Source organism: Malaya genurostris, chromosome 1 (assembly GCF_030247185.1).
Source record: "Malaya genurostris strain Urasoe2022 chromosome 1, Malgen_1.1, whole genome shotgun sequence".
In the NCBI taxonomy this organism is placed as follows: Eukaryota; Metazoa; Arthropoda; class Insecta; order Diptera; family Culicidae; genus Malaya; species Malaya genurostris.
In genome coordinates this window covers 128,343,882-128,361,616 of record NC_080570.1, presented here as the reverse complement: position 1 = coordinate 128,361,616, position 17,735 = coordinate 128,343,882, and the positions used below count along the sequence as shown (strand labels likewise).

The 17,735-nt window shown below is 37.7% G+C and overlaps 3 protein-coding genes across 3 annotated transcripts; 1 reads left to right on the top strand and 2 right to left on the bottom strand.

Moving 5' to 3' along the window:
- Window positions 1-4,651: 4,651 nt before the first annotated feature.
- Window positions 4,652-5,835, bottom strand: LOC131425255 (NADH dehydrogenase (ubiquinone) complex I, assembly factor 6 homolog). The gene is made up of 2 exons (XM_058586996.1): window positions 5,633-5,835; window positions 4,652-5,569 (listed from the first exon to the last, which is right to left on the bottom strand). Exons 1-2 carry the CDS (start codon window positions 5,746-5,748, stop codon window positions 4,759-4,761), a joined length of 927 nt encoding a protein of 308 aa, XP_058442979.1. The 5' UTR covers window positions 5,749-5,835; the 3' UTR covers window positions 4,652-4,758.
- Window positions 5,836-12,627: 6,792 nt separating this feature from the next.
- On the bottom strand, window positions 12,628-13,986 carry LOC131425743 (uncharacterized). The gene is made up of 2 exons (XM_058587855.1): window positions 13,614-13,986; window positions 12,628-13,543 (listed from the first exon to the last, which is right to left on the bottom strand). The coding sequence occupies exons 1-2, from the start codon at window positions 13,824-13,826 to the stop codon at window positions 12,641-12,643; spliced, it is 1,116 nt and encodes a 371-aa protein (XP_058443838.1). The 5' UTR covers window positions 13,827-13,986; the 3' UTR covers window positions 12,628-12,640.
- On the top strand, window positions 13,964-16,326 carry LOC131425742 (complex I assembly factor ACAD9, mitochondrial). The gene is made up of 4 exons (XM_058587854.1): window positions 13,964-15,076; window positions 15,132-15,294; window positions 15,365-15,689; window positions 15,757-16,326. Exons 1-4 carry the CDS (start codon window positions 14,203-14,205, stop codon window positions 16,279-16,281), a joined length of 1,887 nt encoding a protein of 628 aa, XP_058443837.1. The 5' UTR covers window positions 13,964-14,202; the 3' UTR covers window positions 16,282-16,326.
- The last annotated feature ends 1,409 nt before the right edge of the window (window positions 16,327-17,735 follow it).

Genomic DNA, 17,735 nt, shown 5'->3' with positions numbered 1-17,735 from the left:
AATATTTTGATGAAATCAGGCATCCCTGCAAGCAGCTGATCGGTGTTGACAAACGAGGGGAAACCAACTAGTAAAAAAACTATTACATAATCCAAGGGGTGTACAGATAGTAAATAGTTAGCGCAGTACAATATAGGTGGAACTAGTGCATCACGAAAAATTATTTTTATAAGAATCTACTCATACTGTCATGTCTGTTAGTCTGTGGTATGTTCACATTAGCGCTGATATCAAGTGATATACGGATATACTTGATATCATGTGCGATATCACTTGATATCCCATACAATTTTATGTCAACGCGTATCACCAATTTGGCATGATATCCGGGATATTATGTACGATATCATATCGAGTTGTCAAAAATCGCAACTAGCAACACGGATAATGGCGTTGAACGCACTCATTTATGAACGTCACTTTGAGAGTGACAATAAACAATCATTATAATTTCAAATTTTTCAACGAATACTGGCGTTCGGAAACCTTTAATTGCAAGACTTCAATCACAGACTAACAGACATGACAGTATGAGTAAATTCTTATCAAAATAATTTTTCGTGATTCACTAGTTCCACCTATATTGTACTGCGCGAACTATTTACTATCGGTACACCCCTTGTGTTATGTGAAAGTTTTTTTACTAGTTGGTTTCCCCTCGTTTGTCAACACCGATCAGCTGCTTGCAGGGATGCCTGATTTCATCATAATATTTGAAAATGAATCATCACAATAAATTATTGGATTACGTTGATAATATACTTAACTTTTTCAGCGATCTTGGAAGGTAACCATTTATTTTTCTCAACGTTGCTCATCTAGATTATTTTTTATTGTGTTGGTAATTTTCATCCGAAATTAAGTGGCGGTAGACCAGAAGCAAGTAAATATTGTAACAAAACGGGTTCGATTTTGTACTGCGTTGGAGGATGAGAAGTAGCACAATTATGTATATAGTTTTGGCAATATGTATTAAATCTGTATCCTGCATGAAATTCGCATGGACGTAGACAAATCAATACATTACAAGTAATTCTGTATGAATGGCAACTCTGTTGGTAAATGAAAAAAATAAACACAGTCTAGATGACAGAAAGGATATTTTTGATAGGGTAACGTGGCGCCATCATGACACAGGTGAGTACTGTCCCAAATAAAGGAATATTCGAAATGACCGTTAAAATGATTGACGAATCTAATTTGAGTGTCCTGTCTGTTAGTCTGTGCTTCAATTATTGATTGAATTGTAGGAGAGAAAAGCAATATTATTGATCTTACTCCTAATGGGAACATTCAATATGACAATTTGATTGTCAAACGATATCATTTCGATCATATGTGAACACTCCCACGTGATATGCATATCATCTCGGTATATCAAGTAATATAAGCGCTAATGTGAACATGGTATAACAGACATGACAGTATGAGTAAATTCTTTTAAAAATAATTTTTCGTGATGCACTAGTTCCACCTATATTATGCTGCGCGAACTATTTACTATCGGTACACCCCTTGTGTTATGTAAAAGTTTTTTTACTAGTTGGTTTTCCCTCGTTTGTCAACACCGATCAGCTGCTTGCAGGGATGCCCGATGTCATCAAAATATTCGAAAATGAATCATCACAATAAATTATTGGATTACGTTGATAATATATTTAACTTTTTCGCGATGTTGGAAGGTAACCATTTATTTGACTCAACGTTGTTCATCAAGACTATTTTTTATTGTGTTGGAAGTTTTCAACCGAAATTAAGTGTCGGCAGACCAGAAGCAAGTAAATATTGCAACAAAACGGGTTCGATTTTGTATTGCGTTGGAGGATGAGAAGTACGCACAATTCTGTGTACAGTTTTGGCAATATGTAATAAATCTGTATCCTGCATGAAATTCGCATGGACGTATGCAAATCAATACATTACAGGTAATTCTGTATGAATGGCAACTCTGTTGGTAAATGAAAAAAATAAACACAGTCTAGATGACAGACAGGATGTTTTTGATAGGGTAACGGGGCGCCATCATGACACATGTGAGTACTGTACCAAATAAAGGAATATTCGAAATGACCGTTAAAACGATTGAAGAATCTAATTTGAGTGTCCTGTCTGTTAGTCTGTGACAAATATACACGCTCACATATGAACTTTGTGTAAAATTTGCTCAATCAGCGTGGTGAACACTTGCAGATGTCACCACGATCGACACGAGGTGCCACCACGATTTGGGTCTTACTTCATATGAGCCACAATTTTGGGTGCAACATTCACTTCACGCTAGATTTTTGTTTTGCTGTTGGTTAAAATGGCAAGTTTAATTTTGTTTTATTCCGATCGAATTCTCGTGCGATTTATGCGACGTAGAAATAAAGTTGTCCTCAATACTTAGGTAAATCGTGTGATAAACGTTAAAATTGTTGTAGTATGAATATTTATATAAAAGGCAGGAGGATTTTGTTATCGTTCATGATCGTAGTGGAACGTTTTGAAAGATAACGGTGAATAGTCGAGTAGGTGGCAGTAGTGTTTCCAGTGTATAGCAAATTTAAAATTTACACAGGATTTTGAAAAATTTTGTTCGAGCCTGTATATCTGTTCTCTGTGACTATACCTTGGTTTTCTCTGCATGCACGTAAGCTACAGCTCATGCCATAGTAGGCCGCATGTAAAAGAAAACGATCTAACTAGTTTGAGCAGGAGGATTTTGTTATCGTTCATGATCGTAGTGGAACGTTTTGAAAGATAACGGTGAATAGTCGAGTAGGTGGCAGTAGTGTTTCCAGTGTATAGCAAATTTAAAATTTACACAGGATTTTGAAAAATTTTGTTCGAGCCTGTATATCTGTTCTCTGTGACTATACCTTGGTTTTCTCTGCATGCACGTAAGCTACAGCTCATGCCATAGTAGGCCGCATGTAAAAGAAAACGATCTAACTAGTTTGACAGTTGCATCATGACGAAATGGCGGCATATTCGTGATTTGGCCCACGCACTAATGTCTAAATCGAAATTCTAAGTAAGTACACACTTAAAATCGAGTCTCGAGCTCCGTAAATTGAAATGCAGAATTAGATCGGCAACACGAAATTTTACTGATTGTTCAATAATTCAAATGCACATTGCCGAAATTCGTTATTGAAAAGTTCTGATATTTCGGTAAAGCGCATTTTATTGCCGAAGTTTGGCATAATATGTTGCTTAACTTGTCCGTAAACAACAAATATACCGAAATCAGCAAATCCGTTTGCCGAGATTTCGAACAGTGTGTTAGCTTTTACTGAAATTCAGCGCGACACTTGTCATCTAATGTCAATGGAGCTGAAAATCTATACGAATTTGACGAATGAAAGAAATTTCAGTATTACGAGAAAAACTAAGTGAAATCAAAATGTTCTTTTTATATACATTTATGAATATTTGTTTTTATCTGTGATATTTCTTTTCGTGATTTGAATTGTTTTTACTTAAAGTGAGCATTAATAAAATACACTCTTTACCAAAACTTGCGTTTCATAATAAGTTTTTCGTGCAATAATAAAGCAAAATCCTTTCTACACTCGATTACTGATGACTCGGTAAACCATGATTCGAACCCGATCGCTTATGCCAAACTAACAGCAAAATTGCTGCTGACAAATTAGGCAATAATTGACAATAAAGGACTGCCGAAATTCTCAGTACCCTCTTAGAAAAAACGTTCAACGGTGGTCCTTCATTGGTTCAATACGTTGGATCATTGGTCCAATGAACGTCCAATCAATCGTTCAGCGGGAGGCCAACACGGGACCTTCGTTTGCCGATTTTAAAACAGACCGTTGAACCGAATGCCATTTTTTTCGTTCCACAAACCCGGCAGACAGAGGTCCATTGTTGAGCCATTTTTAATATGAGGAGTTGGAGCTCCGTTGGACTAGTTTTACTGCAGAATTTTCCACTTATTTTTTTTTAACTAACACTACATACCTGTACAATACTTCTACTTCTCATAGAATAACAACAAATTTTCTTTCTGTACGAAGGTAACATCTAATTTTCACACTATTTTTGCAAGGAAAAAACCGCAACAAACCGATCCACAAACTGAACGAATATTTTGTGTATGTCGTTCAACGATTATTTCGCCGAGATTCAGCAATAAAATTTAAGTGTGTATGTTCTTCTGTGGAGTAAATAACAGAAAGGTCCTGAGCCAAATGTTGTTTGTCAACAAAATAGGATGCCGCACCACGGACCGCACTCAGAAGTGGTTGCAAGAATATCTGCTGTTATGGGCGAAAAATATGTGGCCGCCATCCAGCCCCGATCCTAATGCCCCGTTTACACTTCTGCTGGCTGCCAGCATGCTGGTGTCAGTGTACTTCCCTCTGAGGAAAAAAACGTTCAACGGTGGTCCTCCGTTGGTCTAATACTTTGAATCATTGGACCATAGTTGAACGTTTTTTCCTAAGAGGGTAGTACACTGACACCAGCATGCTGGCAGCCAGCAGAAGTGTGAACGGGGCATAATCCGCTTATTTAGTATAGCCCCCTTTGAAAGCCAAGGTTCACGCCACACGAGCACAACAAACCCAAAAAACATTACCCGTACCTGGAGAGAAATGGACCTAGACCTGCAATGGTGCAAACTTTATCACGCATACGGTTTTGTCAGCTGTTACTACGATCTATAATCAATATTGTGAAATAAGAATTTTCTTTCTTTACAATTATTATCTTCACCTGGTTTTTGACTAGATTAACAATGTTTATTTATTTTTGCTAAAATTTCCCTCGGAAATAGCCCCAGTAAAATAACAGGGGCAGCATGGAATCACTCTGTAGCAGTCTGGGATCGGTCAGATGAAAATTGGTTTGTCTTAGTCGTTCCAAGAATCGACCTGTGGCAACGCCAGGCAAAAACACAGGCCTCACCTGCTTCGGAACTGAATCCATAAGATTTCGTGCGTGTTCAAAGTGTCGATGGGCAACACCAGCCATTTGAAAAATTACCTCTTCCACTCCTTTGTCGTCCTTTTTATTTCTCAGCACACGTTCCTGACTGACACCATGTTGCATTAAGATTTCCTGCGGAATCGGTACAACATTTCGCCGTTCTTGGCATGGAATCGATCGCAGTAAATTTACTATTCCCTGGGCTTTACCCAGATGTGACGCTACGTGATCGGCGTGAACGTTTCTTACTCCATGAGATTCCAGAATCAGATACAGAACAGTGGAAACGGAATCCTCAACGTATTCCTCCAGTTGTTTGGTTGTCACAAACCGAAGATTGGTATTCAGTCGAGAGCTGACAATTCGTTGAAAGTATCGTTTGGTGAGTTTATGATTGTCGATCGCTTTTTTGAGTTCCTGTATTACTGGCTGATCAGGAACATGTTTCAGATCCTCCTTGTATAGTTTATTGACAGCATCTTCCCAAAATTTCAGTCGCATTTGTCCGATCCGATCATCGGAAACGGAGCCGGTGATACGTGCAATTTCGACATTGAAGGCCCGAATTGCGAGGGCACTGCGCCGTTGTGGATTTTTTAACAGCAAAGTACAGAGAAAGTTCTCTTTGTCATATTGTCTGAAATCGAATAGTAGTTTTTTCATATTTTTTTTCCGCACAATCATAAGGCTCGGTAATTACCTAACAAGTTTAAGGCAGTGATTCTGCGGTGCCGTTAGTGATGATTTCGCAGCTGCACTTGAGGCATGTTTCACATATTGTTTCAAGCACCAAACACCACTACCTGTTTTATGCATTCTGATGATTTCTATTATGTTTGACCGTTGAAATAGCTTACCGAATACCGCCACGAAATGACGACATAAACTGCACCACAGCACAAACAGCTGTTTTTATATTTTTGTTTTGCTCGCTGTTTCGCATATAGATCTCGTTTTCGGCAAGTCGTTCCGCTGCGTTCGAAAATGACATGTTCCATTTTCCTTCGTGTTCACAGTTTCTGAACACAGACAAAAATAATGTGTATTTTATACATTATTTAGAAGTCAAAACACATAATATGCATTTTTATTCTATATTATTGTACCACTTGTTATACGGAATGTTAGCGAGAAAATATGAAAAAAACTATGACCACTTAATCTCGTCTTAGTGCGATGTATTTTCTAATAATTTGCGAAAAAGAAAGAGTTATCCTCTGTCTCAGGACTATACACCACAGTAAGACTGACGACAGTTTTATTATATATAGCTTTTAAATATATTTAAACAATCTTTGGTAATTATTTGAATCCATAACACCGAATATTTTTGAAGGTACACAGATAAACTGGAACAGACCATTCCATGCCGATGATGAATTGCTTTCACATATTGTTTTGTTTTCATCAGGAAACGTATTGGGCACCCATTTTTCACTAGTGGAGTCCCAAGTAACCATATGCATTATATCACTGCACATTTACAACTCTATTTTTTACATTGTCAATGTATAATTACACAATTACACAATAATTACTACATACTTTAAAGTAATGTGCATTAAATTTGCATTCAAAATGTAACGGAGCGGTATCTTACAACAACGTTTCGCCGTGCTATATATCGACATTCAATGCTATATTTTGAAACAACGAAACTTTAATAATAACACTGCAAGGAAATTGAATAGCTGCATTAAATCAATGTCTTGATATTGATAAAAAGTGGAGTAGTTATATGATTTAAAACTAAGTCTAAGTTTACCTTTATTTACCAATATGTGTCGGTGGTACAGAAGTAAAATGGATTACCGAGAAAAATTTGTCTATAACAATGTTATGTAGAATTGTGAAAAGACTATAATGCCATTAGTGATAAGGTGTGATTCTTATCTGCGAACAAAACATGTCAAGGTTCCAGCTGAAAATTGCTGACTACGAAACCAGAGAGCCACGGTTTATGAGTTCAAATCCAAATAAATATTAAAATACTACGCTAAAAACAACATTAATAGTGATCTTCATTAATTTATTTTGAATATTAAATATCTTTTTCAATATTCGAATTTCATTCGTAAATCATTATTTAAGCACTCTTATTGTTTTGTCACATTTATGATCTACAGTTGCAATTGTAACCATCGATAAAGTAGATATTTGCATTACAGCTACTTTAATAATGCGCAATTCCTGATGCACCTGTCAGATCCTATTAGAGTCTAATAATAGCCCTTTTCAGCTTTATAATAGCATTGTGAAAACATGTGTAACTCCACTGCATTTAAACAATTTCTTTACGCAAATTTTCGAAGCTAAAATAGTGTAAAGTTATATTGCGTCGTGGTTACTTGGGGTGTATATTAGAAGGGTTATAAAAATTTTAAGAATTAATGTCGAATCGACGACACAACCTGCCACTCGTCTATCAAAACTGTATAGTAAATTTAACTACCCCTCAGTAACTGGAAATGTCAAATCGAAAACGCTAGTGAATTTTTTTAAACTGGCAGCACAAGTTGATATATTTATTGATTTTGAATAACAGTCACCATAACCTTGGTTACTGCATATCGAAGGCAAGATGAATGTAAACAAAATAAATTTCAGATCGGTTATTATATTACAGAACATTTTAATGGATTTACCTGACTCGAGCGGAATGTAAAAATTGAGGAGTACGAGTTATCTCTTTTATAAAGCCAAGTTCAAAATTCAGGTCTTGACTTGAAACCGTTGTGTGAGAAGGAAGACATGGAAATGACCGACAACGAGCTGAGCGAGGCTAGTGCTCTGCGGTACCTGCATAACGTACGGTAAAATGATTTCTTTGTGGAATTCCACTAGTAATCCTCGAATAGTAGCCAAAAAGGTGAAATACTGTTTCCACTGCTGCGTAATCAAACAACAATTTTGACACCGGCATACTACACCGAATTCTATTGCCCAGAAAAGCTAGCAGTTCAAGTGTACGGATGAATCGCTGAAAGCAGATCATTGTCCTCGTTCGTTGGTTTCATCCATAGTTTCGATTAAATTCCGAAAATCGAGTTCATTTAAATGCATTTCTGCTTAATTTAGACAAAGTTTAACACTATTCCATCGCTTTCAAAACATGTTTATTTGTTTTGGGGTTCCTTGGTAACTAGTCCATAGTAACTTAGACAGTGTTGCTCGAGAAGATTATTTTTATCATTTACAAGGGGTCGCTAGATTTGTGGTAACTGACGGTGAATCGTTAGCGAACAGTTTTATTGCTGTTTTTTCTTCGGAGTGTCTGGTCGTGTCGTCGGTCGAATGCTTAGCATGCTTACGATCGAGAAAACTTGACAGTTTGACTATGTTCGACTGAGAGAATCGAAGTAAGCTATACTTGAAAACAATGGCAGATATATTAGAAATATGTAAAATAAAAAATCAAGAAGTAATTCAAGAACAGTTGCCGAAGAAAATTGTCTTGTGCGATTCAAACTAACTGAAAAGACACGACAACTAGGGCAGCCATTCATTTTTCACCGGTAATAGAAACCTCAATCCAATATCAATAATCGAATTACTAATCGAGTAATCAATAAATAACTCTATTAATCGACTAAAAATTAATCGCTTAGCTGAAAAATTATATTTAATTTTCGAATAATCGAGTAATTTCATAAATCCGACTTTGCTAACTCCGGCTGTTCTGATTAGGAATGTCGGAATGTCGATCGAATTATCGAGTAATCGATTAGTAACCATGATAATAAACTGAAATTTAATCGATTAGTTTGAAAATTACATTTGGAATCGAATCGAATGATTCGAAAAGTCGTATAATAATCAAATAATTACCCGAGTAACGGATTGGAGTACCTATAACCAGAGTAACGACACCTGTCCGTTTTGAATGACAGCTTTGTTCAAAATGAGCAAACTACCTGTAAACTATAATGTAAACCTAACGAAACTGCCAACATTTTGGATTAAATTTATTGTTGTTTTAAATTGTTGCCAAAATAACGGATAGGATTTTATCGCATCAAAGAACGCTCTCTAGTAACTCTTCACACGATTTAATTAGTGCCATCAAAGAGAGACGGATATCATCTCAGCAACAAAAAAAAAACCGGCAAGGTTAATTTAATATAGAATGGACACCAGTGCGAGAGCGAAAACACTCTCGATGACCCGTCTGAGCATCACGGATTAGCACGATGCTGTGGGGATTCGCTCTGAAGCAAGAAACGTTCGCTCATTCTAGTTTTGTTATCCGATGCTATACGGGCAGTGGATAAATGCGATAGAATCATTTTACTATTGCCGCTTATTCCAACTTTGTGCATATAATCTTTGTTTAGGTTGTGTCTATGAAAATGTCTGTGAATGATCCACATAAATATTGTAACCTAGAATGAGAATCATCAAGTCGAATCATCGTTTCGATTTTCTGCGATAATTGTCAACTTGCGATTCTCTTTTCGTAAATTCCACACAGCACCGATCATTACAAAACTGTATCTATTTTGGTAACGGCCGTGAAATACTCAGAGTATGAGGTGGAGCGAAGAAATGTAGAAAAATTCTCTCCCGATTCATGCATTGAGAGGCAGCGAGTGCTGGTAGCATCATCTAGCAGATTGACAATGTTGTATACAACGCAGAGAAATATTGAGCCGCTCTCTACCAAATTATCGGCAATCACCAACACTGGTTGCCAATATAACGGATGAGATATTGTCACTCCGAATTTTTAGTTTCAGTAGGATCGTAGCACCAGCCATGAAAAGATTCTGTACTTTATGAATCGGCTGCGAAGTCTGTTGAAACAAAAGGTCAAATTCCATAAAAGACATGTAATGCCACCAACAATTATTTTGTCTTTGGTAATACACTGAGGTCTTTTTTACGTGAAGGATACGTACCGCGTAAAAAACCAGCGCAAAAAACCGCGTTCCTTCGAAAATCCGCGTAAAACAAACCGCGTAACTTCGGAAATCCACCTCAAAACTAAAGAAATTTTTTTTTTATTTTTGATCGACTTTGGAAATTTTGAGACTTCCAAAATCGAAAAAAAATTGTTTATGCCGAATGTCTTAGAAATGCAAGCAACGTTGATATCTGGTGAAATATAAACATTTATTTGGTTACAAAATATTTTAAAATTTTCTAAGTATCAAAGAATTGACTTTAAAAAAATTTCGGGATAACACCAGATTTCGAAGTTTCATGCATTTCTTGAAAAATCCGCGTGAAAAACCGCGTAAATTCGGAAATCCACGTGAAAAAAGCCGCATAAAAATAAACCGCATAAAAAAAGACGCCAGTGTACCAAGGCTTTGGTTTTTTGCCATCTAGAGAGAATTTATTGAAATGTTTACCATTTTATAGCCGATTTTAACAAATCAGCCAGATTAGGAAACGCCAGTCTTCGCTATTGTACCGATATACATTGAAAACAAGTCAGAATCAAAGCCATTTCATCGAATGCCAATTCTCCGAAAGGGTCATTTCACTGAACCCTTAAATGGTCTTAATATCGTAAATGAAATTGATTCAAAATAAAGACAAATGAAAAATGATAATTTTCACGCCTCTTTTGTTGACCTAGTACTTCTGAAGTATCTCAAATTTAAAATAACGGATAAATTCATTTCCCCGAGTTTAATCCAGAATGAATGACTCTCTTGAATATTCTTATATGATTTATTCATGATCATCAGAACGAAATTCCCAAGAAAACTTGTTGACTTTATGAGCTACTAAGCACCAAAGCTACCAAGCAGGAGGATCGTGAAACATGAAATTCAACAATTCGACTGTGTCCCGTGTAGTAAAATCATTCAAGGAGAACCACACGATCCCGCGGCGAACTGGCAGTGGAACGAAGAAAGTGAAGAAATGCAACCCTTTGAACCCAAGGAAGATAAGGAATCACTTCAAGTAAAGTCCCCTAAATGATAGAGCTGTTCCACGGAATAGAGGTTCTGTCTCTAGAATATCACCCTCATTCTTGTTTACGGCCGTATGCGATACGTTCGAAAGTATATCAAATTCGTATTCCCGTTTACGTTCGAATCAATCACACTTTTAAACATCGTACATGCATAAAAACAACGCCCATCCAACTTTAAACTATCAGTTCTGGTACAGATTTGAGTTGTAAATAAAAATCTTTGATATCATTTGTTATTTGACCTTTTTTTTCGCTGATTTTGTATCATCATGCTTGCTTACGTTCGTATCGACCATACAGCAGCCCTTACACGTGACAATATTATTGTCAATCCAAAGTATTGTCAATACCGTCAATCCAATTGACTTGGTAACTTGAGTCCGCATTTTTCGAAATAATTAAGCGTTTGAAGCTTCAAATATTGCAACTGAACATTGAAACATTGAGAGAAGAGTCCATTGTACATATTTGACAGTTTCCTCTCTGGAGAAAAAGTATTGTCGGATTGATGAGCAGTTTTGATTTTTTGACAATATTTTCGTCAATCCAATGAAGTTTCCATTACACGATCAAAAGTATTGTCAATACTCCTTGTATTGACAATAATATTGTCTCGTGTAAGGGCTGCTTACGACGAACACATGCTTTCGAACGAATGCGAACAACCCATTCTTGTTTTCACTCGAACGTGTACGTACGCGATTCCTGTGCAAAAGAAGGATCGGTAGCGCAGGTAGTTTTTTAAGGAAGATTCCAAGCATCAAGGAAGTGACGAATGCTACATAATAAATAAATATCGCACTCAGGACCAACTTTATTTAATTCGGTAAATGAAATTTTCAAATTAAACTTCATTCAAAGTAATAAAAAAACATTTAAAATAGCAGTCCGATCAGTAGTATCTGCGAAAAATATGTTGCATTTTTCTTGCAATTTTGCCATGTTTTCAATGGCCTACATATTTATTACATTGGTAAAATCATGCATTTAATATAAAATAAAGCATGTTTACCCATGGCGTATTTTCCATAAAGTACTTAATAGATGTTAAATTGATGCGTAAAAACTTTGAACCTCGCATATATTCAAAGGGTTCCACAGGAAAAAACAGCTTTTTACTATACTGCTATGCTTTCTAAATGTTTTATGCAAAACGTAAATTTATGATTTGATTACAAATCACCTTTAGATTCGAAAATAATTTTGTTAGAAATTGGTTAAACTTTTTTCAATGTGTTCGAACGGTTGATTCGCAACATTAAACTGACGAATCGAAACCACGGCATTTCGTCTATTCGTCCGTAAACGGGAATGGGACATCTCGTTCGTACGAATGATGTTCGAATACACGTATCATTTGAAGCAAAAATGGCATACATTCTAGCGTTTCGCATATGGTTAATCACAATAATTGAACTGATTTCATCGAGGCTTAGCATTTTTTTGAAGAAGTTTACTGATATTTGAATATTTTGTGGCAAACGAGTCGCGTTCGAATTCATTCGAGTGAAAACAAGAATGGCTTATTCGTATTCGTTCGAAAGTACCCGTTCGTCGTATAGCGGATACGGACGTAAACAAGAATGAGGGTGTATATATTTTTCGAAAATTTAAATTTACCTATCAAGTGTCTTCACCCTATTCAATCGGTTTCTTATTGTCCATTGACAAAAAAATACTGTGTAATTGTAAAACCAATCAAAAATATGAGCAACATGTTCATAAATTATGAAGAGCTGTCAAACAAAGAAACAAAGACAAACAAATTTTCTGTGAAGATCATTTATTTTCATTACAATCCTGTTGCACTTGTAAAATGGAAACATGAGCCGGCAGACTTACTTCGTGATTTTTTTTCAGGTGAGCCCTCAAGTTGGTTGCATAATGCGTTTGAAAGTTGCATATCGAACACTTGAACGTTTTATGTTCTTCTCTGATATGCTTGTTCCTATCAGAAACATTGTCGAAATGTTTCAAACAATATTGACACAGGTGGGTACTTCTGGTGTGAACCAGCAAATGATACGCCGCGGAAAACGCTTTGGGACAGTCTGTGCAATAGAATATACCGTTGGATTCGCTCCGATCGAAATCCTTTTCGCTGATAATTTGACTGGAGGAAGACACCGTCGTTTTTTCGATATGCAGTACGTTCTTTTTCTGAGTGTCATCTGTTTCACTTTTGAAAATATAATTCGGCACAACTAATGTCTTTTCTAGCTTTCTTTCGATGTGACTATCCTTACGTTGCATTTTTAGTGGCGTTGAAGAACCAACCGGTTCTTCCGACTCTTTACGCTTTCCTCCGAACGAAATGCTACTAGTTGCAACATTTCTTAGAATGTTGCTCACCTGATTGGTTAGCTGGAATCGTGGTTTGGCGTGGTGAACCTTTCCAGGCTTTGCATGATCCGATTCTGGTTTCAGCACTAATTTCTCCTGTCCGGAAGCTACTTTGCATTCATCTTCGTCCTCCAGAAATGGATCCACATCTGCCAGCTGAAGCGTAAGGCTAGTTTTAGCCTCTTCCTGTTCTGTCTTACAAACTTGAATTACGCAATCTCTTCGCAGCAGAGATTCTGTTTCGTGAATCTTGGCTCTAAACTTTAAACAACGTAATAGTTCATTACGGCAGTTTTCACACAACATCATTGGTTCGTTGTCGATTTCCGACGGGGAAACCTTGAAAAAAAAATCATGGCATATTTTCAAATTCTTATGATTGTGCGATACTACAGAGAAAGCTGCTTACCTTGAACTCGCTAAAGCTATTGAGCGCATCAACTATGGTGATCGTATCATTTGCCATGGTCGAGTGAAATCCTTCCGAATGTCCTTGATTGTTGATGGTTGAATGCAACATAGGTGCCGTTATTGGTAGTTGCTCTTCAAATATGTTGTAACTGCCTTTATCAAGACAAATTCGACACATCCACCGTTCCAGTGTAATAGTTTCGATTTCCATCACAAATCGGACTTTTCTTGCTTCAATATTCAAAACATTATAGGTAAAAACATGAATAAAGCAGAAACTATCAACTTGAATGGAAACATATTTTTTGTTGTTTTGATGTTGGTGAAATTTGAATTCGAGTTACTGACAATGAACCTTCTGTTTGTTAGAAGAAGAGAAGAAGTGTGAGTTGAGTGAAAAAGCTTGTATAGTAACACTGACACAAAAAGCCAGGAGAAACACTTTCATGGGCTAACCTCACGCATTCAGTTTGACAGCCGGGGTTTGCCTCACTATTTTGTTTTGGTGCTTATAATTTTTGGACATGTTTTGATTAAGTAACAAAAACTTGAGCCGGACTCATCTGTAACAATTATTAACTTGGAAAATGTTGTCCTTCGCAAGAACCAGTGTATCAGCTCAAATTCGTAGCAGGTTGCCGGCACTATCATCCCGATGGAAGTCAACGGTGGCTACGACAAAACAGAACGATGATTACGGTGGCACTGAGGGAGACATAAAAATCAACACAAAACCGGACCATCTGCGACTGGAGAAACGGGAACCGTTCATGAAAAATATGTTCATAGGAGTGATGGATACGGATCTACTAGTTTATCCGGAATCGTTGAACCGAGAAGAACAGTCCCGAGTGGTGTCGGAACGGAAGCATTTAGAACAAGCAGTGAAAGATGGTGGGCAGGAGAACTTCGAAGCTTTGATCAAACGGGCTGGCGCATTTAGTTTACAGTCTCCACTGAACTATGGCGGAAAGCAGCTGATTGAAACAGAACTGGCCTATTTCAATGAAATTATTTCCAAAGATTTCCCTACCGCATTAGTTGTCGGACAACATAATGCCATTATTCAGCTCCTGAATAAGTTTGCTTCCGATCGGTTGAAAGAGAAATGTTTGACAGAGCTAAGCAACGGTCAGAAATCGGTTAGCTTTGCTATGTTCGAAGTTGATGCTCCCAATGGAACAATGTTTAGCACGTTGGCTGATTTGGGATCGAGTGGTGCCAGTTGGCTACTTAATGGCAGTAAATCATTTGTGATCAATGGCGAAAACACGGGTTATTTATTGGTGGTGGCATCGACTAAAACCATTGAGAACATGAATGAGAAAGACTCTACCATAACGACTTTTCTGGTGGATGTCAATGCACATGGTGTTACACGTGCACCTTCAGAGGAGACACTAGGTTTGAGTGACGTTAAACAAGCTACGTTTACTTTTAAGAATGTGCAACTGACCGAAGGTGAGATGGATAAGTTGCAACGTTCGTTCGTGACTAAGATCTGATTCAATTTCAGATGACATTATCGGATCCGAAGGAAACGGTGCCCACGTGCTGGTAGAACTACTGAGGTCGACCCGCATTCAGACAAGTGTACTTGGTGTTCAAATGATGAAGCATATCTTGAACAAGGTAGCAAAGTATTGTATAGAAACGAAAACTGGCACAGGTCATGTCATGTAAGTATTTGTATCTGTGGTAATCGATATCAGGAATGAACAACGTGTGTTTTTTTTTTCTTCCTGGCAGGGACATAGAGAGTGTACGGGAAGAAATGTCTCGCTCTTTGTGCCACGTGTACGCGGCAGAAAGTATGATTTATCTTACCACTGGGTTGTTGGATGACTTTCATGGCCAAGATGCCGACATGGAAGTGGCCATCACGAAAGCATTCACCGCGGAGAAATTACTTCGGATGGCTTTGATGCCTCTTCGGTTTATCGGTCCCCAGGCCCTGGTCAAAGGCAACAGTCTGGAAGCCGTACTGCGAGACTCGATCCAATTTGCTGGTCATGGGGAAACGATCGATGCTATCAAATTGTTTGTCGCACTTGCTGGAGTGCAGCATGCCGGAGTAATTTGGGGACATGAATATATTCGCTTTTATGTTAGTAATCATTAATTTTTTTTATTCATTTCAGATGGCCACTTATCAAACAATAAAAAAGGATCGTAACCCTGCAATGAATCCATCGCATGTTTGGTCCAAAATGTTCGATAAAAACACAATCGACAGCCCGAAGAAATTCATAAACCTTGAACACTATTTTCATCCTTCGTTGGATCCCGCCGCAAATCGTATAGAGTTTTCTATTGCACGCCTGAAACTAGCCACAGAGTGCTGCTTGTCGAGACACGGCATTGAGTTGATGCAACGTCACATTGAGCTTGTTCGGTTGGCAGATATTGCAGTCCTCATCTATGCGATGATAGCAACAGCCAGCCGTGCTTCTCGTTCGTACTGTATAGGACTAACCCATGGCGATCAGGAGATTCATCTAGCAAACACGTTTATCCTGGAGGCCAGCGAAACAATTAGCCGATTGGCGAAGGACCTCGAACAGGGGCAGTTTATCACGAATGATGCCAATTACGATGCAATGGCACGATACTTGTTCCGTCAGAAAGAATACTTTTTCGAGCATCCGCTGACGAAAAATTTCTAGATACATTATTCGTAATAAATAGAAAGTTTTCCAAAAACTGTTAAACCTTAAATCTTTTGTTTTAAATTTTTGTTCGTATGATTTTTGCTAATGAAAATAATCGGGATAATTATTATTAACATTAACGTTCTACAACAAAACGCTTATACCTTATTATTATCTATGAGTTCGAGTTTTCCACACAAAAAACCACTCGATCGAAATGCGGGGCTAGGGTTCACTCTTCTAGTAGAGATGATCGGATAGGTAATTTCTTAAATCCGAAAACGGCCCGTACTCGATCGAAAATAAAAAACTTTTACCCGTACTCGCCCCGAGTCCGAGAATAATTTTTGATCCTAACCCGCACCCTGCCCGTACCCGATAAAAAATAATAATCTTTACCCTCACCGAACCCGAACGCGATCAAATTTTTAAACCCGTTAAAATGAAAAAATCGTCATCCGTACACGACCCGTACCCGATGAACATTTTTTTTTCTGAACCCAAACCAATCAATACCCGTCGGATTCGGGTTCTGGTTGGGTTTCGGTAACAAATACCCGAGTTCTTTATCTTCTAGTGATAGTACCCATTATCTTTCTCCCGGCAGGACCAGCCCAGAGACCGTGTGGAATTTGGCGAAAAAAATAGCCAAGAATCGATCCACTGGCTTCCTGTTTCCAAGTCGTAAAAGGCGACAATTGCAGAAGTTTCTCGCCCTCCGTGGTTGATGGGCTTGACGGTATTGCAAACATCATCAGATACAATTTAAATGTTACAATTTAATAAAAAATTTGTGTTATAACTTTTAGTTTAATTATTGAGTTTATTGAGTGAGGCATGAAACGATTTGAATAAGATGTTGATTGCAATACGCTCCAACACCCGGGGTTGGAGAGGCCGGTAGGGCTTAACTGAGCTCTTTTTTATGTTTCATTTTCATACTACCGGCCCTTATTACCGATGTGAAGTGGAAATTAAGCGAAATGAACGTACCCCACTCAGGTTTCACACGATAACGGAATAGTTGAATGGTGAATTAAGTTCATCTTTGACGTTTATTCTGTGAGGTTGTGTCGTGCTCGTGTGGGATCTGATGGATGAGGTGATATGTGAGTGAAGTATAAGTGAAGTGGAATGCAAGAACGGTAATAAAGGCCACCGTTTCAGCTCAGGACTAACGATCGACCAATAAAAGATATAGAAAATGGGTGACGGTACCCCTATTCATCTCAAATCCATTAGTCATTTCATATATGAAAACCATTGGTTAGAGCGAGATCTGTTGTGTCTGTTCGATAGATTGACTTCGAGAGTGAGATGAGGTTAGGAGTATTTCCCGTCGCTATAACAGCGATATCGTACATTTTCTGAACTACTTTTATGCGGTATTGCTTTTCAGAGATGAAGCAAAGATTTTGTATTTGATTTCATCACAATTCATTTATTGAAAGTCGAGTAATCGGTAGAAT